At 43.4% G+C, this 23,960-nt stretch overlaps 1 protein-coding gene across 9 annotated transcripts in view; it reads left to right on the top strand.

Annotated features, from left to right (window-relative positions):
• The window catches only part of RFFL (ring finger and FYVE like domain containing E3 ubiquitin protein ligase), a 63,545-nt gene that overhangs the window by 14,109 nt on the left and 25,476 nt on the right, over window positions 1–23,960 (top strand). For 3 of the 9 annotated variants that reach the window (XM_078063588.1, XM_078063594.1, XM_036078716.2), the window contains exon 1: window positions 4,597–4,749. The exons of 3 other annotated variants lie outside the window; for them this stretch is intronic. Coding sequence is in view for 1 of the 6 variants with exons in the window: in XM_078063598.1 (XP_077919724.1) it covers window positions 11,345–11,348 (4 nt within the window). In the remaining 5 variants the exon portion in view is untranslated. Of the gene's footprint in view, window positions 1–4,244; window positions 4,366–4,591; window positions 4,750–10,804; window positions 11,349–23,960 lie in introns of those variants that run through there. 3 more of the 9 variants (XM_078063613.1, XM_036078720.2, XM_078063598.1) reach the window with 3 other exon arrangements.

Here is a 23,960-nt window from a genome sequence, read left to right as displayed (position 1 = left end):
ACTCATCAAGTGCTTAGTCAGATGGAGTGTTTTCTTAAGTGCTACTGAAATGCACAGTTCAGTCTTTATTTTGAAATCTCTCCTGTCTTCTCTGTCTCTTTCATTATTTTGATTACCTTGATGGGACATTCAAGCTGTGCCGTCTTATCCTTTTATTTCCATAGCCTACATAAGCTAGTTTGAAGATTAACTGTAGGTGAACAGGTAACCTTATCTACTTGGCTAGAAGTCACCCGTCCACATGAAACACATGTCAACAAAGGCCCCCTAGGCTTGGGAACCTGCGAGAAGGTAACTTAATCTTGTGGCATTTTTAATGGAAACCAACGTGAAAAGTTAGTAAGTTTGACTTATTGGAGGCAGGGTGTGACTATAGGAGGTGGCAGGGAGTAGAGAGAAAGAAGAGAGTGTGTGTGGATGTATTTGAGGAGAAGAATCCAGAGGTATACAGTAAAGAAGAATTGTGAATTCAAGAAATTTTTCGAGTTGAATGACAGAATCTTTGTTCTGAGAGGGTGGTTGGTTACTGGGGAATAGGACCTGAGCTTACTAATCACTCCATTATAAAGCTATGGGAGTTGTTTTGGTGATGGGAGTTGGATGACAAGGGCCTTTCCCTGCCCTTCTGTATTAGCAGCTCAGGGGAAAAAATGAAGAAATAGCTTTGTATAGAAAGTTACACTGTCAAACGGTTCCAAGATTTCTGTTGCCAGGTTTCTTTTTCTTTTTCTTTTTTTTTTAAGATTTTATTTATTTATTTGACAGAGAGAAGGAGAGAGCACAAGCAGAGGGTAGTGGCAGAGGGAGAGGGAGAAGCGGGCTCCCCAGTGAGCAGGGCCCTGGGATCATGACCTGAAAGCTGAAGGCAGACGCTTAACCGACTGAGCCATCCAGGTGCCCCTGTTGCCAGGTTTCTAAAGTGAGCTGCCCAGGATGGCAGTTTTGTCGATTCGCTGACTTCCTCCCCCCGCCCCCCATCTTGTTATTAGGGCCTCAGCCTGTGTCCTGTCAGCTTTGGACTCCTCCTTTTCCTGCAGGCTCGCTACTTTTTCAATTCCCTGACATTTAGGGATCTAGTATTTCACTGTGCTTGAGGTAGGCAGTTGCTGTACCCTTGATATTGGATACCTTTCTGAACTATTACACCACAGTGGATAATCAAGTGCCCACAATTACGTTATAGGACAGATTCTGGTAACTGTACCAGCAAGGACAGACTTACTTCGCGTGCCCTCACACAGCTCCGGGGAGGGGGGGCGTTGTGCAGCAAAGTGCTGTGAGGCAGGTTGAGCCTCACGCAGTGCCAGTTCCTACATCTGAACATGAAAGTGGCTCGTTAAAGATTAAAGGGACTGCCTGGTCCTTCTGGCCCCAAGATGGAATGATCCCCGCCATGGCGACAGAGTTTGTCTCCCAGGAGAGGCCATTTTATACAGGAGGTTTGTGCTTCCAAATGTTACAGTGAGCCTGCGTTGGCTGATGCCGTGGTGATAAGTTGGCATTTGGGTACTCTGAAGACATATGAGCTACATAGCATCCCATGGTTTGAATTTCTGGGCAAAACTGCCTCATCAGGAAGTCAAAAGCCTCTACTTTCAACCCGCACCTTTGGGGAGGTTTTATCCTTTGTTTTATTTGACTATTCTGTTGAGTCAAGTGAACTTCAATTTTCACGGCCATAAAAATTCCATTAAGCCCCTTGTACTGCATCCCAGGTGTGAAGATGTCTCCGTATAATGACTGTGGGTGATAGCTAAAATCCTTAAGAGTAGTTAGGATAATTGTCTCTGGAGTCTTGAAGAAAATAATGGCCCAGTTGACAAAATAAATACAGTTCAGTTGTTATGTTCTTGGCGGTTCTGGTGGGTAAGGGGACTAATGTCTAAGACCTACTCAGTGAGACTACTCTTCATTTTGGTGGTCTTTGAAATAAAACTTTTCATTCTGTGAACAGTGAGTGCTCAGGGAACATAGCTGTATGACCCATCTCTCAAAATAGCCAGGGCCACCTGCATCAGAATCACGTGGGAGAGGGAGTTCCTTATTGAAAATTCTGATTCTGGGGCCTCTCCATTTGTGCTAATCCAGAATGGCTGAGGGACTGGGATGGGAAATAACCATTCTTAATAAGCACCCCTGTTGATTGTTAAGTACCCTAGAGTGGATTCTCGAGTATCCTAAAATCTACTTCATTTCTCATGTTTAATTTCTGTGATTTATTAGATGATAGATGTTTGGTTGATGCTCATTTGTCTTTTTTGAAGAGGAGGTACTCTAGTTTTTTGTTTGTTTTAAACATTATAAGATCCTAGAACTCCAAACGTTAGAATTTGGCAATGTTCCTAATTTTCAAGAAGGTGAGACAGCCAGCCACTGGTTCCTGGAAACTTGGATTTATCAGTTCAACCCCTTCTCAATAAGAAAAAGGATATAGGCATAAATAGGATTAATTTGTTGAACAGAATAAATGTGCAGTATCATTTAGGATGTTAGGGAGGGGAAAGTAGGTAAAAGGGAGATGTTAAGAGAAAAGGGAGACAAAGGGAAAAGATTAGTTCATAAAACGGTAAAAAATTTAAAATTAACCCAATTTAAATTACCAAGTGATATTTGAATATGTGTTTTTTGCAAAACCAAAAAATTTCAAACAGGGAAATGATAATCTGCGATGGTTCTCTCACCTGCTAAATGGTGTTTATTTTAGCAGAATTAGGAAATTCTGATGCTTCTGGCTGCCGTGTTGCTCTTTATATAATTCACATTTACCTCCTGGGCACAGTACTGTCTGAATTTTCTCTTCCTTATCTAAAGTTTAGTAATATATAGAACACGCCAGAAACTTCTAACAATAATGTGTTTTTTCAAAAGAGGTTTCCTATTTGTCCATTTTGTACGTGTCTTGAGGGTTGCTCCATATTAGAATGTTTGTGACTTATCATCAACTACAGAAATATTTCTTAAAGTGTGCTCCATGAGATAATGGTTGCCAACTGCTGTAAAGACGCTTTTATCATTTGAAAAGAACTAATTAACACATACTGTAGGAAAACTTTAAACACAGCCATTTCCTGAAAAAGAAAACACTGAAAGGGAAGAATAAAAGAGGGAACATTTTGTAAAACCTTATAAAAGCTCAGTGTGGCTATCCTACTGGAATAGTGTAATTAAGGGGAATTAAGCCAATTGGATAAATAACTTTTTTTTAAACTAGCCCCTTGAAAAGGAATAGAATTAAGTAGCATAGTTTTTTTTTTTTTTTTTAAAGATTTTTTATTTATTTATTTGGGAGAGAGAGAATAAGAGAGAGCAAGCACATGAGAGGGGGGAGGGTCAGAGGGAGAAGCAGACTCCCTGCCGAGCAGGGAGCCCGATGCGGGACTCGATCCAGGGACTCCAGGATCATGACCTGAGCCGAAGGCAGTCGCTTAACCAACTGAGCCACCCAGGCGCCCCAAGTAGCATAGTTTTTAAACCCAAATTCTGACGGTCTGCACATACATTTTTATTAACCTAATAGCATTTATTGAGTGACAAACTGGGTTGGCAGCTACATCTGGAGTTCACGCCACGTGGGACCTACCTTGAAGGATGGACAAGGCTAGGTGTGGTGGCCTTGAATGCCCATGCTGAGGAAGAGCTGATGGCCTTGGGAAGTTTGAGCAGGGAACAGAACGATCTGATATGAACTTTAATGTTTCTTTCTTGTCAAATGAAAAAACAACAATAGCAACACAGAAAGCAAGGGCTTAATCTTTTGTTTTCTTTATATAGCACCAAAGCCCATTCTAGCTGGTCAGGGCAAATTCAATAATAATTAATAGCTGTTGATGAGCCAGTCATTCTAGAATTGATTTTTTAATAAGCTGGCCAATAAATGAGAATCGACACAGATTTAGGGATTTTTCTTTTAAAAGCAAGTGTTAATACAGTTTTCACAGACTCCTGGATTCCTTAAGCATCCGGTAGGTGTGATGGTGGATAATGTGGCTTTAGCTGTGTGTGGCAGCTGATTAAAGCCTTCAGTTACTTCTGTGTTAATTAGAGATTCTGCGTTGTCTAAGGAAATAGAGAGGTCAGCTTTAACCAGGCTCCCAGTTCTTTTTCCCCTAGGGAAAAAGAACTGGGAGCCTGGTTAAAGCTGACAAAAATTCACTCTGATGATTTGACCAGCCTAGCGATGACGGGGCAAGTTCCCCATTTCCTCTGACCCAGAGGTTCTAATTTGTAAATGCAAAGTGACTTCTTTAGCAGCCTCTCGGGGGAAATCTTCAGGGCTGTGAACCTGCTACCTTCAGTAATCTTGCTGTCCTGAGCCCGGGCTGTTCTCAAATGAAATTTCAGAAAGTGACCACTGGAGCCTTCTAGGTAAGGGCTCCAGGGGCAGCCGAGCCACCAGCAGGAGGGCAATGAGGGACCTGCCCCCAGTAATCAGCACTGGATTTAAAAAAATCAGTGGGGCGCCTCTTCTTTTCTGAGTTGCAGTTGATTGTGGTTGGCTCCGGCTGGGTTGTTTGGGAAATAGGAGTTTTGCCTCGCATGAGTCAGCACTGCCCTGGGTAAACTGCCTGCTCTGTTGCAATCTTGCTTACCAAAGATACGTCCCCAGGCGGCACCATTCACTTTGCCTGCAAGCTGCTGCTGTTGGTTCCTGAGATGAGCTCATCTGAAATGGCTCCAAGGACCTCAGCGGCAGGAACTGGAGGCAGCTTGCTCTCTGCTGTGGTCATGTTTTGAAACAGGCAAAATCAGGTAACCCCAGACTGTTTTCTCTGTTTCATTAGCTAAACCGAGCTGCAGGAGGAACTGGGGAAATCCTTTGTCTTCAGAATTGCCTTAGAAATTGGGATATCTTAAAGTCAGTCCCTCAGCCCTTTGGAGGGGTCTTAAGGGGGAAAAGTTTCATTTCATTTGGGATCTGGATGTGGTTTTAGTCCTAAGTAGACCATTTATCATAGAAACCTTAGAGAAGACAAATATGTCAGGTTTACAGCTTTATCCATCTTTTGCTCTTGTATTTTCTGTCCTTTCTGTGTCTTGTGAGAAGTAGTTTAGTCAAATTAAACCATTATTGAAGGACAAGAGAGAAGCAAATGTATTTTATTATCTATCTAATCATTGGGAATATTGAATTGTAGGGAACACTGCCTTACAGTGAGTTTCCATATTTTTCTCTGAGGGACTATGAAGAACCTCACCTCATCCCTAATTCTGTTCAGACTACTGCTCTATCTCCCTCCTGCTCTTCACTTCCAAACTTTTTACCACTTAAGCCTCACTGCTAGGCAGTTGCCCCTCTCAAAGTTTGCTTCTGCTCCTTACGGTTTCCCCTCAAATGGCCCAGGTGTTCTTTCACCCCAGGCCCGTACACAAGCCAGCTGTCTCTGTAACACCCTGCCCCAGCTTCACCCAGCCAGCTGGCTTCAGCCCGGAAGTCACTTCTTCCATGAAGTCTCTTCCTATTCACCAAGACTGGATGAGAACTCAGGGGAACACTCTATTTACTCTGATCATAGGGTATGTCGAGAATCAGTGTCTGTTTTGTTAGAATGATATCCATTTACTTGGCACATAGTTGATTCTCAGTAAGGGTAGAGTGAGGAAGAACCTATACTGTACTTCCTCAACTCTGATCCTCTTATCAACGCTTTGTTATTTTGGCTTCTGCCCACATTACCTTACTCATGTTTCCTGAAGATCACAAGTAAACTCCAGATTACCAAACTCAATGTTGTGGTTTCAGCCTCCACCTTACTTAATCTCGGCCTGGCATGTGGCACTTTTGGGCCATTCTTCTTTCCCCCAGTGACCCTCTTCATTTGGCTTTGAGGTTACCTTGAATCTTCTGAGTTTAGAGAGTGTCCTTCTGTTATTTCTTTGCATTCTCTTTTGGCTATCCCATAAATGTTGAGAGGCTCCAAGACTTCACCTTGAGCATCTTTCCACTCCTCCCCTGCCACCCCCCCTTACTCCAGGGATCTCAAATAGGCCCATAAATTCAGCTATCCTCAGTATGTCTAGCAGCCCAACTGTCTCTCCCAAGCTTTAGATCCTTATTTCCAACTTGATAAACTTTATCCAACTTGACAGATGTACCAGACTGTTCAAAAGGCATCTTAAATGGCATACGTTATCTCCCCCACCCAGTATCCATTGGCTACTTACATTGCTGTAGGTTTGAACTCTGTTAATTATGTCCACCAGGTCTTCCTCTTCATTCTGTTTATGCCTCACGTCACCTAAGTATGCTAAATCCGTGGTTGCTAAGTGCTTTTGATGATATTATTGGAGTACTGTTTGATTGATGTGTGGCTTTTCTTCATTCCCACTGTATTGCCTTAATTTACTAGAGGTCATAAACTAGACATTTTGTTTAACCAGCCCAGTGGCTTTGAATTTTGTGTGTGAATACTTTGAGGCAGGGCCTGCACTCTTCAAAGATTACAGGTAACCATTCTCCCAGATGTTAAAGACTAAAGATATCACATTTTATCCACGTTGCCTCCAGGAATTTGAGTTTGTAACTTCTGGTTGAGAGCCTTATCAAATCTTTTTTCTTTTTTTTTAAGACTTTATTTATTTTTAAGTAACCTCTACCCCCAGTGTGGGGCTTGAACTAATGACCCTGAGAACAAGAGTTGCATGCTGTACTGACTGAGCCAGCCAGGTGCACCTTCCGTCAAATCTTGACTCGGCTTTTGCCACTCCACTGTAGGTCTCTCTCTGCTCCTGTCTCCTCCACATTGTTGCCAAAGTTATCTTCCTAAAGGCCCAAATCATTCTCAGGTTTTCAGAGTGCCATTGGCTTCCTGTTTTCTACTTAGCTTGATAGGTAAAGCCCTTCACGATGTGACCCTGTCCTACCTGTTACTCTTACCTGGCTCATCTCCTTCCTTTCCCCAGTCATTTCTCTCCTCTCCATCCTCACTGAACTGCTCCCATTTTCCCAGTCCCTGGCTATAGATGTTGTTCTAGAACTCTGTCTCTTCCTAGTGGCCTCCCTTGCTCTGACTTGCAAAGTACTTATTTGGACTCCCACAGCACTGTCTGTTTCTTCCAGTAGACTGTTCCTTCACTGAACCTGTTCCCTGGCCTAGAGACTGACACCATCAGACAGTGGCTGAAGTGGGTCCCCAGGTTCAAACCATTAGTCCAAACATGTTTATTAGTCTTGGCAGTATTAGAAAATCCATAAGCTCTCTTGTGAGGTGGCATGTTTTTAGTTCCTGTTTGATGAACTTGAGCCCATGGTGCTATTCCATATATTTCACCTGAAATCATCAGGTAACCATCCAAAGTTAATTTGAAGATTTATTGGGCTTGCTGAAACTTAAACTTAGTTCCACAATATCACCTAACATTTTTATAATACTTTACAAAATTATTTCCCTTGTATCATTTTATTTGATACCTATGGTACTCTGTGTTGGGTAGGCTTTATTATGCCTATTTTACTGGTGATTATAAAGCTACTTTTGACATTGAAGCGTCCATTCAGGTAAGACTTCAGAGAGACAACATGTTTTTACATTGCATTAAGCAACTGGTTTGTCTCTTTGTAGTTAAATATACCCTATTGGGTTCTACAGAAAAGGTGCCTTTGCTTAATAGGCAAGTGCTAAAGATCTTGCCTTTTATAAGGCCACTTTACCATCAAGGTAGAAGGAGATACCCAGAGCCTGCCTGACCTACAGAAAGGCCTTGACTGTGTTTAGGGACCTTGATTGAAATTAATGGTGTGCCCACTCCAACCTCAAGCTTTTCTGTTGTGCTTCAAATATCTAAAATTTATTAAAAACCTATTTCAATTGTGTTTATTCTATATTGTCCCATAAGATTGTTAGTCTTGCTGGGTATAGCATTCTAAGTTGTAAATAATTTTCCTTCAAAATCTTATGCTAAAATACAGAGTAAGTATAGTTTAAAAAAAAAAACAAAAACTATTTCAATAATGGAGTGTCAAACCAGGTTGATGAGTGAAGGGAGTCAGCACAAGATAGAGTAAGCTGAGTGTTAAGAGCCCAAAACATTTCATAGTATTTTCAGTAAATGATTACATTTGTAGGGTAATAAACTTTTGTGGAATTGGATTATGGAAAGATGAACCATAAGGGCTAGGAAATAGTCTCTGTTAGATACTGGCATGTGGCATCCAATTTTGTCGTTCTCCCCCCATCCCTGCTGCCCCAATACTTGAGAGGATAAAAATGATTAAAAAGTTTAAAAATAAGTCCTATCATTATAAGTTAAAAAAAAAAAAAAAGAATGATTTTAGCCTACAGAAGGAAAAGCTAAGGGATGGCTTGATTACCATCTTCAAGTATAAGAGTAGTTTTTGCAGGGGGCATTTTGATTAATTGTTCTTCCTGTACTTCAAAGATTTAAGAGGAAATGGGCTTAAATTGAAGGAGGAGTAATTGTAATGAGTATGAGGAAGAGTTTCTTGTGATCATCAAAGCTGGTAAACAGTTGAATGATTGCTAAAAGTGAGTTGAATTTCTGACTATTTCAGTTATCTACTACTGTCTAGCAAATCACCCTAAAACTTTCAGTGGCTTCAAATGACAGCCATTTTTTTTTTTTTTTAAAGATTTTATTTATTTGACAGAGAGACAGCGAGAGAAGGAGCACAAGCAGGGGGAGTGGGAGAGGGAGAAACAGGCTTCCTGCTGAGCAGGGAGCCCGATGCGGGGCTCGATCCCAGGACCCTGGGATCATGACCTGAGCCGAAGGCAGACGCTTAATGACTGAGCCACCCAGGCACCCCAAATGACAGCCATTTTATGGATCATGGATCATGATTCTGTGAGTTATAATCCAGGGAAGAAGGACCTACCGCTTTACTCCATGTGATTTCATTAAACTAGGGGCTCCAACATGGCTTCACTCACAATACGTGGGTCTCTGTGCTAGCTGTTGGCTGAGACATCTTGGTTCTCCTCCATGAGGTTTGACTCTGTCTTGGTCTCTCATCATTCATTAATTGGGCTCCTTTTATATGGTGGTTGGCTTCCAAGGCAACCATAACGAAAGCCACAGGGCCTCCTAAGGCCTAGGCCTGGGAGTCCTACATCATCACTTGCCTCATTCTTTTGGTTAAAGTAAGTCACAAATGTAGCCCACGTCCAAGGGGAGGGGACACAGTCCACTTCTGGAAGGGTAGAGTATCAACGTTGCACTGCAAAAGGCCATACAGTATGGTTGAGATTATTGTGACCAGTTTTGGAAAGAGTTTGTCACACTGACCTTAGGGATTTTTAATGAGAGACTAATTGATACATGTTTATTGAGTGGATGGTTTAGGCATTTGATTTACAAACTTGACTGCGTATCAGAGTCGTCTGGGAGCTTTTTACAAGCATGGATTCCATAGTACCAGACATGTTAATCAGTATCTCCTGGGGGGTGGTGGCACATATGGGACACTCTATATCCTTTCTCTCAGGTGACAGTAAAATGAGGATGGAGGTTGGGGAAGGGAACAGGACTGATCCTGATAGGTATAATATATAAGGCAGAATGGTAGGTGCCTTAAGATAGGCCTGCTGATCTCCTCTTGCTTCTGGGACCTGGCAGGTTCTACCCTCCAGTCTGCCTAGGTTAAGTTCTATCTCCTTCAATAAGCCCATCATTAAAGGAATGTTTTTTGATGCCTCACATTTTTTTCTTCTAGTTTCTAGCACTTTTTCCTTCCTAGCATTTTGTAGGTTATAATTTTTATAATTTATAACATTTGTGTGATTATTTGATAGAGAGTAGACAAAAATATGTCTGCTTTGCTTTCCGATATCTAACACAGTACCTGCCTCATAAAAGGCACTCAGTGTTTGTTGAATGAATAAGTGGTTGATTGAATACATGAATGAGTGAAGTGATTTTGAATTCAGTTTTAAAGGTTGGTTAGAATTGTGGACAGGTGGAGCAAATGAATGGGAAATTCATGGTTCTGAAGTGGAGGTGTGGATCAAGCTGCTCGTGTAATTTCGGAAGGTGGGAGGAACTGGTTTAGGAAGAGATGAAGGGTTTGGTCTTGATTGTACTTGCTATGCTAAATTCAAGGTATGGATACCTATCTAGCAAGCATTTAGAAACAAGGTGCTGAAACTGAAGGGTGAGACTGATTCCGGGTATTTCGATTTGGAGTTCTCTGACTAAAGGCTGTGGAATCTGTTCATTCAACAAATACTCACCGAGCTCCCACCGTGTGCCAGACAACTGCGTTATAGGGCAGGTGAGCAGAAGTCTGGCTGATAAGTAAGGAGCCAGCTTGGTGAAAAGAGCTGTGGAGAATGTTCCAGGCAGGAAAGGAACCACACGTGTGCAGACCTTGGGGGCAATAAGTAGTCTTTTTATTTTTTATTTTTTATTTTATTTTATTTTTTTAAAAGATTTTATTTATTTATCTGACAGAAAGAGAGACAGGGAGAACAGGAACACAAGCAGGGGGAGTGGGAGAGGGAGAAGCAGGCTTCCCGTTGAGCAGGGAGCCTGATGTGGGGCTCGATCCCAGGACCCTGGGATCATGACCTGAGCCGAAGGCAGACGCTTAACGACTGAGCCACCCAGGCGCCCCAGTAGTCTTTTTATTTTTGAGGAACTGAAAGGAGGACAGCCAAGGGATTAGAGTGAGGTGAATGGGGGTGGGGAGCAGCATGAGGTAAAGCAGGAGAGGAAGACAGGGCCCACATCACACGGGGCCTTTGTGGGCTATATGGGGAGTCTAAGCTTTACCAGAAAAGCATGATGGGAAGCCACTGAAGGTTTTAAAGCAGGAGAGTGACAAGCGGTGGAAGATTATTCTGAGTACTATATGAGAAAGAGTGGCAAAGAGGGGACCAGTTAGGAGGTGTTTGCTCTAGCTCTTGAGAAAGATAATGGCACACAGGGCAGGGTATGGCAATGTATGTGGTGAGAATGGGCTATTTATGGGATAGATTTAATTTAATTTAATTTAATTTTTTGAGAGAGAGAGAGCATGCACGTGTGCATGAGCGGGGAAGGAGGGTAAAGGGAGAGGGAGAGAGAGAATCCCAAGCAGGCTCCATGTCAGTGTGAAGCCCAATGAGGAGCTTAATCCCACAACTCTGAAATCATGACCTGAGCTGAAATCAAGAGTCAGACACTTAACTGACTGAGCCACCCAGGCACCCCCAGATTTTTAAAAGAGCCAGTAGACTTCATTAGAGAAGGAGAGAGTGGTAAGTACAGCCCTAGGGGATACTCAGGGAGCAAAAAGGAGGAGCCAGGGAAGGACAGGGAGAAAGGTTGGTCTTGGAAGTCAAAGGGGAGTCCAGCTACTGCACCTTCAGTGGAAACGGAAGGGGAAGAAGGAGCCTGCAGGAAGAACATGGGTAGGTCACCCATGGCTGGGGCTGCGGGGAGGTCAGAAAGGTGGAGGACTTAGGAAAAAGCCATGCATTCAGCTGTCAGAAGATCTCTGGTGACGTTGGAGAGAGGGCTTTCGGTGAAGCGGAGTGGAGTGAGCAAACACGTGTGTGACCTGCGGGTGAAACAGGGCACCACTGCTTTGTGGGGGGAAGTAGGGAACTGAAGAGAAGGGAAGATGAGGCTGAGAGCTCGCTTGCGCAGACCTGCACAGAGAAGCAGGTGTGCGGAGGCTGATGTCTGCTGAGCACTGACCCTGTGAGTGTCCCCGGGCTAGGAAGTGCCCCAAGTCTGTTCTCTGTATCTTTGTTTCTAAAAAGGGTGCCTAGTAGTGTAGTGACTCCCAGAATGAATTTCCAGAGTCAAAGAGTATGGAAGACCTTATTTTGGGGTATGGGAAGGAAATACCAGAACTAAGTTTTTCTATATTTTCATCTTACTCTCTGAAATTTCTTTTTAGTGTTAGGTTTTAGATAGAACGCAGCACATTTTTACAGTAGCCCTTGCTTAATTTGCTGTTACATATAGAGATATTGGAGATGCGCTAATTTTTTTTTTAACTGATGGTCAGAAATGGTGCTGTTCTGGTCTAAGTGAATAAAGGGGAGTGTTTGAGATGGAAAGGAAAGAAGAGGCAGAAAGGAGGAGGGAAAACCAACATGCCAAGTCGTCTGTACGTTGTTTTAAACCTGTTCAAAACCCTTTGGTGCTATTTCCCCCATTTTACACACAAGAAACTCGCCGAGGTCACACAGCTAGTTAAGTGGTGGAACTGGAATTTGAGGCCAGGTTTGTTTTACTTGAAAGCCTTATTACCTTACTTCCCCTCTCCCCTCATCTGCCACTGAATATGCTCTTTCATATTTTCCCATTTCATTCTCACATATTAAAATACTCATTTTGCAGTCGAGGAATTGGAGGCAAAGGTGAAACGGGTCGTGGTCCCATATCTCATGTAGGGCACCAGCTGGACTCCTGATCTCCATGTTCTTCCCATGGTATCACCACTGCCTCAAAATAAATAGTCGGAACCCAACTGAACTGCTTTGGTAAAGTAGATGAGGAGGTTTCTAGTTACTCAAAGGAGTGGAGGAGGAGAGGGGCTGAGCTTAGACAAAGTAGAAAACAGTCATGACTTAGATCCCAGTTTTTGAGCACTTAGTGTTGTTAAGGGCTTGCATTAATTACCTCATTTAGGTTCTCCATTTTACAGAAACAGAAGTGAAGATCAGGGAAATTAAGCACCTTGACTGAGGTCACAGAGGAAGACTGAATTCTGTCTAACTCCAGGCCCCATGTCCTCACCCCTGCACAACGCTGCTCTTTGGAAAGTTGCTGTGGAGACATCAACTAGAGATGAATAAAAGACTTCTGAGCCCAGTGGTGGCTTGGTCCCAGTTGTATGAATTTGTTGGGCACCCAGTAAATAAAGTCTTCTGACGTTTCTGTAATACTCGGTAGCTCAGGTGTGGAAAGGCTGGGGAGTTAGAGGGGAAGAAGGACATAGAATAAGAGTTCAGTAAATCAAAAGAGTTCAATAAATCCTGCCTCGGGTTGTAGGACTGGTGGATTGCAATGGATTGTGTTGTTAAAGAAAGTTGTGTTTGAAATTCATTTTTATAATAAATGTAGTTCCGTTTGATGCAAGGTACATTGGAATATGGAGGAAAGAATGCCAAGATGATAAGATGGGATCTTTGACCTCCAGAAGGTCAGAGAGGCAGGTAAAGTGCTTCGCCATAGTGCGTGATTGAAGGGTACGGAGAGGTGAAAAGTGGAGAAGAAGTATAGGGAAGTTATGTTATACAAACTGGCTTGTTGCAGATTGAGGGTGGCAGTAGGTAGGGGCTAGCCTGGTGGGTGCCATCTATTTTCTCAGGAAGACCCCTCAGGGTTTTGGTCACTGTGTTTTAGGTCTGGTTCTCAGGTCACAAAATTTGTTTTGCTTTGTATCTGGAAATGATCAGTCAGTCTTTGGGAACAGCACTATATTCAGGACTTGAGTGACTGTGCTCAGAACAGAATGACAATTTCTTACTCCAGAGTGAAGGAGGCCTTCCCTATTGACAGGATTCTGGGTTTTGCTAGGGTATTGCTTTTCTGTATCAAGAGATCTGAGAAATGAAATTTAATAATACCGAGCTTGCTTGGTGAGCATGGAATAATATGATAGAATACTTTGTGAGGGAAGTTAGAAAAAAGCTAAGGTTATTGATTGCCTACTATATGCTCGGTATTGTACTAAGTGCTTTTGCATACAGTAGGACATTTAATTCTCCCAGTGGGCCCATTATCCTCAATTTACAAATGAGGAAACCAAGGCTCTGTCCAAGCTGGTAAGAGGATGAACTTAGATTGGAACCAAGTTCCTCGGATTCTAAGAGCCCATACCCCTAACTGCTTCTATGTGCAGTTCCCATTTAAGCTTCATGAAAGAACCTTGTCCCACAGCAGAGAAGATGGTGTGTCACCTTGTTGCAGTATTTGTCTGCCTTGGGTGATTCTGGAGTCAAAATGACCCCCTCTATTTTTTCTAGATGTTTCCAAGTTTGTAGATCACACTTTGATGTGGTCACTTTTTTTTTTTTTTAAGATTTTATTTTTAAACAATCTCTACCCCCAACGTGGGGCTCCAACTCACAACCTTCAGATCAAGAGCCACATGTTCTACCGACTGAGCCAGCCAGGAGCCCATATGTGGTCATGTTCTTCGTTTAAATATGTTAATGCCATTACCCAAGCCCTTTTGTCCTCCTGTCTTCTTGCTTTTAGTTTGGAAGACATTGCATCTCTTTGGAGGGACTTTAAGTATATCTGTACACATTAATTTTGTGTTAATTTTATTATCTTAATTTTATGGGTTCTGAGATTCCTCCAAGCTCCTAACTTGTCACTCTCCTTCCTTCCTTCCTTCTCCACTGGATTTAAACTCAAATTCTGACTCTGACTTTGGAATACTTGTCTGACTCCAGTCCAGTTACCAATTTAGCCGTGGCTCTGTGGATTGCTAGCTATTGTTATTAACGTCCCTCCCTTCAGGCCCACTTCTATCTCAGATCAAATCCAGTTACTCACTGTACCTATATGTCCTTGATTTCCTGCTTGGGTGTCCTTGTTTCTGTTGTGTTTTTGGCTTGGAATGTCATTCTTCCTATGAAGCCTCCTTGTCTGATCCCTCACTGGGAGTAATCACTTCTTCCTCTGGGTCTCATAGTAGAGAATTCTCTTTTATGTCTCCTTTATGGCACAGTATACTTTTGCTATATATTTCAATAGTTTGTATACATGTCTTTATCTCTCCTACTAGACCATAACCTCATTGAGCAGATTTATCTGGTTGACCTTTTATCTCCTCTAGTGTCTAGTTCAGTTCTCTGCAGGTAACATAGTAGGCATTCGGTGTCTGTTGGATGAATAGATGAATGGATAAGCAGAATTTAAGTTTCTGCTCATTAGTTTGGATGTCCCCCCTCCCCCCTTTGCTCTTCTTTTTTTCTCATTTCTTTTTCTTTTCTGTTTAACTTGCTGGGCTTTCCCTTTCACTGACTCACCCAGCTTGTCTTCACCACTCCCTTTTCTTACCCAGGTTTTGCCTCATTCTTTTGCTATTAGCAGTCACTGTGTGGGAGGGCCACAAGCTGCTGGTCAGATTTTCTTCATCCTTTTGTGGCTTTATTCTGTCCAGGAATCATATGACCAGCATGGGCTGAGTGGTGATTACATTAAGATCTTAATAAAAAGCCCATGTGTAAAGAGAATAGTCCTTAAGGTTTGTTATTTTGCCTTCAGGGGGAAACTTTCTGATCCACATTTCAGGGGAGAGGGAAAAGAATCCTTGCGTACTTGAGAGGTATAGATCAAGGCATATATTCACACTGAATTGTGGGGTGTCAGAGGTGTCTTATTTGACCAAAGAAATAATGCTGGGAGCCACAGAAGCTTCCTCTAACTCTTAGTGTTGAATCCTGGAACTTTTTCGATAGCTGGAAGAAACATTAGAGATTTGTGTCATCTTACCTTCCTATTTTCCAGATAAGAAAACAGACCCAAGGAGGCTAACTGACAGGTCCATAAAAACTGGGATATTCATTGTCCAGCATTTACTCCCAACACTGAATGTAGCTTGTGGGGAGAACTATTAGCTCTTTGAAAGTGGTGGAAATTTCACTTCAAGTGGGGGCTTCAGGTCTCTAAAACTGGAAAACTTTTGCTGACATGTGGACTCCGGTTGGTAGCTGGTTGGATTGGGGGCGCAGTGTTCACCAGAAGGGCCCTTTATTAACTGTTGTAATCACTCCCGGTGGTTCCCTTCCGGGGATCTGCTCAGTGGGGATTCTGGCTGATAGGAATCTGTTCCTTCTACTTTTGAAAAGGGGCCCACGTTTAATAATAAAAACATTTCCAATCTTCCTTGCTCTTCCCAGCCCCCATATTCCACGTTCTGTTTCAGGCTTAATTTTCTTATCTCAGCGCATATTTGTGTTAAGTTTTTATTATGTAAGTCAGATGTCATTAGGAAGCATAGGAGAGACAAAGTGGCTTAGAGGCTCATGATGGGTTTTTGGTGCTCTTTAGGTGAATCTTTTCTACCTAACGGGTAGAATAATGTATTTTATTGTCCGTGAAACAGTGCTCAGTGAACCGGTTGTTGGCAGATATGGAAGGTTACCTATTTTGTGGCTAGGCAGCGGCAGTGTAAATAGATCAGCTGGCCCAGAACAGGAAGTCAAGTGCAAACAGGATGTGCTTGTCTTTACTGTAACTTTGTGTGTCTGTGTTTTGAAACTTGGTGTAGTTAAAAGGTCAAGACTTCTAGTATTTGAGCTTGACTGAAGATGTCTGTTTCTGCTTGAAAAGGAGCTAAGGCAACTAGTCCTTCACTGCCCTCGCCTTTATACAGGTGCGCTCTTTCCTCCAGGGATCAGGCCATTCTTCCTGGCGCATGATGGTTTTTCCTCACTTACACCATATTGCATCCATATACTTTATAAAGCGAACCCCCTGAATGCCTGCTGGTCTGTTACTTTTGGTAGATGAGGGATCCAAGCTGTGCTTGGCTATTTATTTCTTAATAACAATAGGAAATCTTAGCCTGTAATTCACCAGCCTTTTAAATTACAGATTCCTTTTGTTGGATTCCAGGATTTCTAGCACACCTTTTGAGTGTTTCCTGAGTGTGGTAGTTTACAAATTATCCTGGGGCTGTTGTAGTCTTTGAATTGAAAATTTCCTTGAGTGTTGAAGGCTGGATCTAATGCTAACTGTTGAACTGTTTTACCCCTATAGGCAAATTTCTGGAGAAGAGATTAAATAAGCAGTCTGCTTGGGGGCGGGTAGATGTCACTCAGCTGGTAAACAGTCATAGGAACCCCTCTTTTCTGAATCCCCTTCTCATTCCTCATTGCTTCCCACTGCTGAAATCTGCTTTATTATGTTCATCAGCAGGCTGGATTTGCATAATCCTGTGAGGAATAATCTTGAGATCTGTGGATTACCATAACCACTTGAGCTATTCTAGAGCAGGTCTATTCTTTTTTTTTTTTTTAATGTTTATTCATGAGAATCAGAGAGAGAGGCAGAGGCAGAGGGAGAAGCAGGCTCCCCACTGAGAGGGAGCCTGATGCGGGGCTCGATCCCAGGACCCTGGGATCATGACCTGAGCTGAAGGCAGACGCTTAACCATCTGAGCCACTTAGGCGCCCCCAGAGCAGGTCTATTCTGATGGTCTCCAACCATAGACGAATGAATATGGGACAGGTGAAAGTCTGGGTAATGTTTTTTGTGCCATCCGCATCCTTGCCACATTGCAGACTATGCTTCCACTTTGTAATTCCAGGAGCAAATAGGTAAAGTGGCACATCTTAGTAGCATCGATGAGAACAGCACTATGACATTTTGATATCACCACACGTGTTTCTTCTCTTGAATCTGTCAAGGAGCGGTGAATATGAGCCAGTCTGCGCTCTATTGTGGGATATACCGGCAAAGAATAAAACCTGAAGACCAGGTTAAACACAGGCGTTCTTCCCAAGGAGAGATTATGATGAGGATATGAAGGTTTTCTTTGCGGCATGAGGTGAACTGGAAATGGCATATCACATCCTCGCAGGAGCAGAAAACATTTCAGCAAAGTCAGCATTATTTTCAGATTGAGATCAGACATCAAACCAAGCCAAAGGTCTCTGGGAAGAAGGGAGTGGTTGGTCTGGATTCATCGGATTCATCGCAAACTCCCATTTGACTTCAGTGCAGCAGGGCAGTTACGGAACACGGTGGGGTGGTGTTCGCTTCTCTGAATCCGGAGGCCAAGAGGGTTGAGGAGCTAAGGGAGAAAGTCTAAACTGGCCGCGCTGTGGGAAAAGTGACAGACTTATTGGCAGTGTGGTAGAATTAGGAAGAAATCCAGCGGGCTGGGCTGCGCAGAGGCTAAACCACCTCTGAGAGAAGGTCTCCCGGGCTTATAAAGTTAAGAGCTGGTGGGAGGGGCCTAGAGTGCTTTAGTTCTGGGAGGATCATTAGAGAACAACATTGAGGGGCACCTGGGTGGCTCAGGTCATGATCCTAGGGTCCTGGGATCGAGCCCCGCATCGGGCTTCCTGCTCCGCAGGAAGTCTCCTCCTTTTCCCATTCCCCCCTGCTTGTGTTCCCTCTGTCGCTGTGTCTCTCTGTCAAATAAATAAATAAAATCTTAAAAAAAAAAGAAAACTACATTGAGCCTGATATAAAGGTATCAGCAGGTCTTAAAAAAAGTAGATAGGGGATAGAGCAGATAAACTCTGCCACTTTAGAGAACCTTGAAAAAGATTTTCTTTATTTGTAGCCAGCTTTTTTTGAGCACCTTTTAGGTGCTAAGCTCTGGAGTAAATGCTTGACATGCATTATTTTAATCCTTTCTATTATCCTTTAAATGTAGCAGGTTCTGTTGTTTTTGAGGAAAATAAGGTTTAAAGGGATTAAATAACACCAGGGTTTAGAGTCCTCTTTGAGTCCACACCACACCGGACATTTGGCTGCAGTAACTTGTGTGTGGTCCACTTTGGAAAGGCAAACTGCATGATTTTGGCCCTAGACAGAACTCATGTCCCCAAGCGCTGCCTTTCCCCAGGGCATTGGTTGTGCCAGAGACCCACTCACCATACGAATCCCTGGCCTCATTAATGTTTGTTTGTTTTTTCAAAGATTTTATTTTTAAGTAATCTCCACACCCAGTGTGGGGCTCTAACTCACAACCCCGAGATTAAGAGTCACACGGTCCACCAACTGAGCCCGCCAGGTGCCCCTTCCTTAACGTTTCCATCCTGGTTACCCGGTAGTCAGTCAGTGGGATAGTAGCTCGTGAAAGCAGCTTCTTCGGTCTAGAAAAAGCCTGTCTGGTAAATCCTGTTTCCTGCACAAGAGTACAGGGGGATCAGGCTCTTAATTCTTGAGGAGCTTTGTCATCAGTTTTGATGGAAGAAGGATCCTGTGGTAATTAAACTGCAGGTCCGTTTATTCTGTTTTCAGCTTGTTTGAAGACTGTACTCTGAACTGCTTTCTTTCCTGATTGACTCGCCCTTTGGGGCAAAATGCCTGGGCTGAAATTAAATGTGTAGGCTTCTCTGCTGCAGTGTTCAGTCTGTCATCTCTCCTGAAGGCCACAGTAAGAAGCAGCCATTTAATTGGTCAGACCCCGAGGGTGAGATTTTGGCACAAGTCCGTTGGTTGGAATTACTTTTCCCTGAACTTCATAGCAGATGCCGAGGTCCCTCTGCAGATATTTGTCATAGACTAGTTGAAACCAGGGAGTTTTCAAGAACATTTATAACTTGTGATTATTGTGTATGTTTTTCACTTGTTTACAACAGTTATCACTTCAGGAAAAGAGCTCATTTATTACTAGCAGAAAGTGCAACCTCTCTCCTTTCCCTTCTTCAAATTGTCATTTTAACACTTTTTGCTCCAAGACCCTCGGCTGTGGTTTCTTGTCCCGTCTTGCTTGGGCTGTGCCTGTCGGTAGCCGCCAGCAAAGCTCTGCCCAGACCTGGGTGTGTTTGGTAGAGCCTCTTCGATTTCTGGCATTTCTTGTCTCTTGTTATTTTACTTCTCCATGTGTTGTTTTCACTGTCATTTGTATTCTTTGCAGTTCTTATCACAGTGCTGTGTATTCTGAACCAAAGCCGCTGGGAGGCCACTGAAGCCTTCTGTGCCTTCTCATGCAGGGAGGGGACGGACATGCCTGTTCTTGTTCATCCTCCAGGCTGTCCCTTTTCTGGCTTTCTAATGCTGTCATAACTGATAATTTTAACATTTTTCTGCTACTTCTAGAAACTCAGTCTGTTACTGTTCCTATTTTTCAAGTCATCTTAGCAGACACTAAAAACTTATCTTCAGCAAGTGTGAGGTAGGCATGTTCCTATTAGGCCTTTCCCTCAAGGGACTGCTATGGTTATTTGGGTTTAAAACCCTTAATTTGCTCATTACCCTGGAATCATGACTGTGGCATTTTCAAGCATGAATTTGTGTCCTTTTTTTTTTTTTTTAAGCTTTATTGCTGTTATTATTAGTAAGACTTCAAATACCTGGTGATCACACTTACCTGGCACCAAGGCTCAAAATTAAGCTGTAGACTCCTGTTTCACTCCCTTACCGTGGGAGAATACTTGAATTTATACAAATTGTTAGCCCATTGATTAAATGCAGTGCTGTGAGCGTGCTCACCCCCTCAGCAAGTAATCCTGTGGGGCGGGGAACTTGCCTGGTTTTGTTCTTCTCGGAGTTGCCGGGCTTGGAAGGGGGCTTGTCCGAAAGTAGTGCTAACCAGATAGTCAGATGAATGAATTAAACTTACCAGGAGGTGTCCGAGATGCTGGGAGAGCACAGACAGGGTCAGAGGAGGTTTTCCTGAGGAAATAAGTGCTGCACGAGGAGGGCTTGCGGGAGGTTCCTGAAAATCAGAATAAGCTTGGCATTTGAGGGGCTGGGAGGACAGCAGTGGAGCTGGGGCAAATAGCTAGGAGGGTGAGGCCCTGAGCGCTAAGGATTTGCTTTCATCATTATTTCATGGGCACCAGTGAAAACACGTGTTCAAAGGAGAGTAATAGAGCGTTAGGTAGTTGAGACAATTAAGTCAAAAGCCTTTCCTCTAGCTGGAACAGAGGCGGGCATGAATAGAAACTGAAACCTCGTAAATACGGATTAATATTTCTCTTTAGAAGGTTGGGGGTCTATTCGTAGCATCAGTACCCTGTAAGTTTTAGTAGGTCGGAAATGCAGATGACTTACTGGATGTATAAATTAAAATTGTGGATTCTCAGGGATGGCTTTTTGTCTGCCGCACCTCTTACGAGGTCCTCAAGTGTTGAAGGGGTGGCTTGGTGCGCCGGTGATGTCCATGGTCTCTCCCGCAAGCAGCTCACTTACCTGCTCTCCAAGCATACAGGCTCTGAGTTACTAGTGCTAATGGGGAGGGAGTTGTGGGTGGTGAAAGCATCCCCCTCTTTCCATAGGAATCTTAATCACCCTCTAGCGTTGTGACCCCGGTCCAGTTAGCCAACCCTTAGGGCCCAGCCTCTGGGTTTACAGAAGGAACAATTTAGTTTGGATGTTTGCAGGATTATTGTATTAAAATACACAACAGATGCAGACAAAACCACTCACTTGGCACATGTTTGGTGTTTTGTAGTGTTTTTACTTTTACTTAAAAAATGATGTTTTCTAGGATCATCTGAGAAGGGACTTCTGAACCCCTGAGTCTGAATACATTCTATTTCTCCCTTGTCTACCCCTAAAATAACATGACAGGAAATTCTTTCACCTAAAGCTTTGATCCTTTATATTAAAGTCTACCTTGAGAACTGGAGGGCACAGGAGTCCTAGTATCTTTGAAGTCTGACATCTTAGTGTGAATGGAGGCTCTGGGAGCTGGTTTGGAGAGAGGCAAACATTTAATCAGTAGCCCCATGCCTTATTATAATGCCTGCCATTTGCTGAATGTCTAGTACCATCTTCTGCTCTTTATGTAATGTTAGAAAGCTCGTAAAGGTATGCTCCCTCTTTCTACTGAGCACCTACTCTGTGTCCAGCCTGTGAGATGTAGGTTAAGTTTATGTTCCGCTGAAGCTCAGGAGGCTACTTTCTCAAGCTCATTCAGTTACTCAGTATTAGAGCCAGGATTTAAGGTCATGTCTGACTGAGTTTAAAACCAAAGTAAAACATAGTTGGGAATTTTTATTTTAACTCGTCTATTTTCTAAAAATTGAGCCCCAAAATGAAATTCCTATCTAGGAAATGCACATTATCCACTACCCACATCCTAAGGACTGCTATGGAGGATTAGGATTTCAGGCCTTTGGAAATGTTTTCCTCTTCTGTGTTCCAGCCTGGTGAACGATCCCTTATGTCCAGCCCAGACACCACTTCAGCAGGGCTGCCGATCTGATTCAGGCCTGGGGTTCTAGAGTTCCACAATATATCTGTCTCCTCTGTGACTTAGGTGTTTGGAATTCTTTATTCTAAAACAACTGTCTGGGAAATGATCTCAGTATCACAGAGAACACACTTCACTGTCGCAGGCCCAGCAAGTACTGTTGTGTACTCTGCGACTCACTTCCTCGCAGATGCGACAGTTGCCCTATTTCATGCTCATTGTGTTGTCACCAGCGGTTTAAATCTTCCCTGGTCAGGGCGGGCACCGTAATAGGCAGGTTTACTGGAAAATACCAGTTGTGACTCGGAGATTCTGTTTTAAATTTAAACAGTTGTGAGGGATTTCAAATTTCCTTTCAAACTTATTTTTAAAAGTAAGCAGCCTTCCAAGTTGAGAGATGATTTTAAATTTCACGTGAGTTCTTAAGATAAGGATTGATTCTTTATTATGTGGGTGATGTGATCAGCTGTGCCAGAGCCCCACCCAACCTCATCCCTTAGCTGGTGGGAAACTCAAGCTTGGTGTGACCAGAGAGAGAAAGAGCAAGAGACATGTTGGGCTTTCCAGCCAGTAGTCACTACTGAACATCTAGGCTGTGGCCATTTTATAGTTTTAACATGTTATTTATCGATCACTTACTATAGGTTAGGCACTTTATTTTTTATTTATTTATTCTTTAAGATTTTATTTATTTATTTGACAGAGATAGCGAGAGCAGGAACACAAGCAGGGGGAGTGGGAGAGGGAGAAGCAGGCTTCCCGCCGAGCAGGGAGCCCGATGCGGGGCTCGATCCCAGGACCCTGGGATCATGACCTGAGCCGAAGGCAGACGCTTAACGACTGAGCCACCCAGGTGCCCCTAGGTTAGGCACTTTATGAATATTATTTTTTATCCCTACACTTGCCTTTCAACAGGGAGGGATTATTCTTTTATACAGGTGAGGAAACAGGCTCAAAAACCTTAAGTAACCCGTCCAAGGTTAGCTCCCCTTTGTTTTTGATAAAGGACTTTTTTCGTAGTCCCTTTATGTCACTGTAAATGTTGACAAAATGCTCTGGCCCTAAGGAGAGATAACTAGTACTTGCCTCATTGGCTGTATTGATAAAATACTTGAAGGTTCCTCTGACCTCCATTTGTTCATTGCACCAATTTGGGTGCCTGCTGCAAAGTGGCACTTGCTAGATGCGGATAAAAAAGTGAAGACAGATGGGTTCCCTGCCCTTGGAGGTTCCAGTCTGCAGGTAGACAGGCTGTAAGCAAACATTTGTAATGACAGATTATGGCAGTGCCCAGGAGGGCAGCAGAAAGGGCAAGGAGAGAGCGTGTGACTGAGGGGGACTCCTCTACATGGGTGGTGTGGGAGTTGCGACCTGAATGATGAGGAGGAGCGATCCAGGCAGGAAGGAGCTCGGAGTGCGAGACCGGCGAGAGGCCATCAGGGCTTGAAACTTAGTGAGCCGGGAGAGGAGCAGCACGGCACGAATGGGGAAGCCGACAGGGACTAGTGGCATAGGCAGGGTCTTTTAACCATGCCAGGAGTTGAGTTTTCCTTCTAAAATGCAGTGGGTGGGGGGAGGCGCCTGCGTGGCTCAGTAGGTTAAGCATTCGACTCTTGGTTTCTGCTCAGGTCATGATCTCAGGATCGTGAGATTGAGCCCGGCTTCAGGCTCCACGCTCAGCGGGGAGTCTGCTTGAGATTCTCTTCCCCTCTCTCTAAAATAAATAAATCTTAAAAAACATAAAATAAAATGCAGTGGGATTCCATTAAAGAGCTTTAAGTGTCTGTGTGTGTTGGGGAGAAAGAATTGGAGAGAGGCAAGAATGGAAGCTGGGAAACTAGTTAGGAGCAGTTCTTTCATCCAAGATGCCATTTTAGACTCTGGAATTCCAATAGAGCACAAAATCCCTGTCTCATGTGTTTTGTTAATTCTAGTTGGGGAAAAGCAGTTCACAAGTAAGCCAATCATATCAGTTAGTGCTCTTATGCATGAGATTAGAAAATGACATTTAAACTGAGGGGTGAATGGCAAGAGGGAGCCAACTATGTGGTATCCTGGCAAGAAGAGTCCAGGTGGGACTCTTCCAGGAGCAAATAGCAAATTCAAAGGGTCTAGGGAGGGAAATGGGCGTAACAGATCAGAGGTGGTGATTGAGATCACTGCGGGGGGACAG

Source organism: Halichoerus grypus, chromosome 2 (assembly GCF_964656455.1).
Source record: "Halichoerus grypus chromosome 2, mHalGry1.hap1.1, whole genome shotgun sequence".
Classification (NCBI taxonomy): domain Eukaryota; kingdom Metazoa; phylum Chordata; class Mammalia; order Carnivora; family Phocidae; genus Halichoerus; species Halichoerus grypus.
The sequence above is the reverse complement of the archived record's forward strand: the minus strand, read 5'-3'. Positions and strand labels throughout refer to the sequence as shown.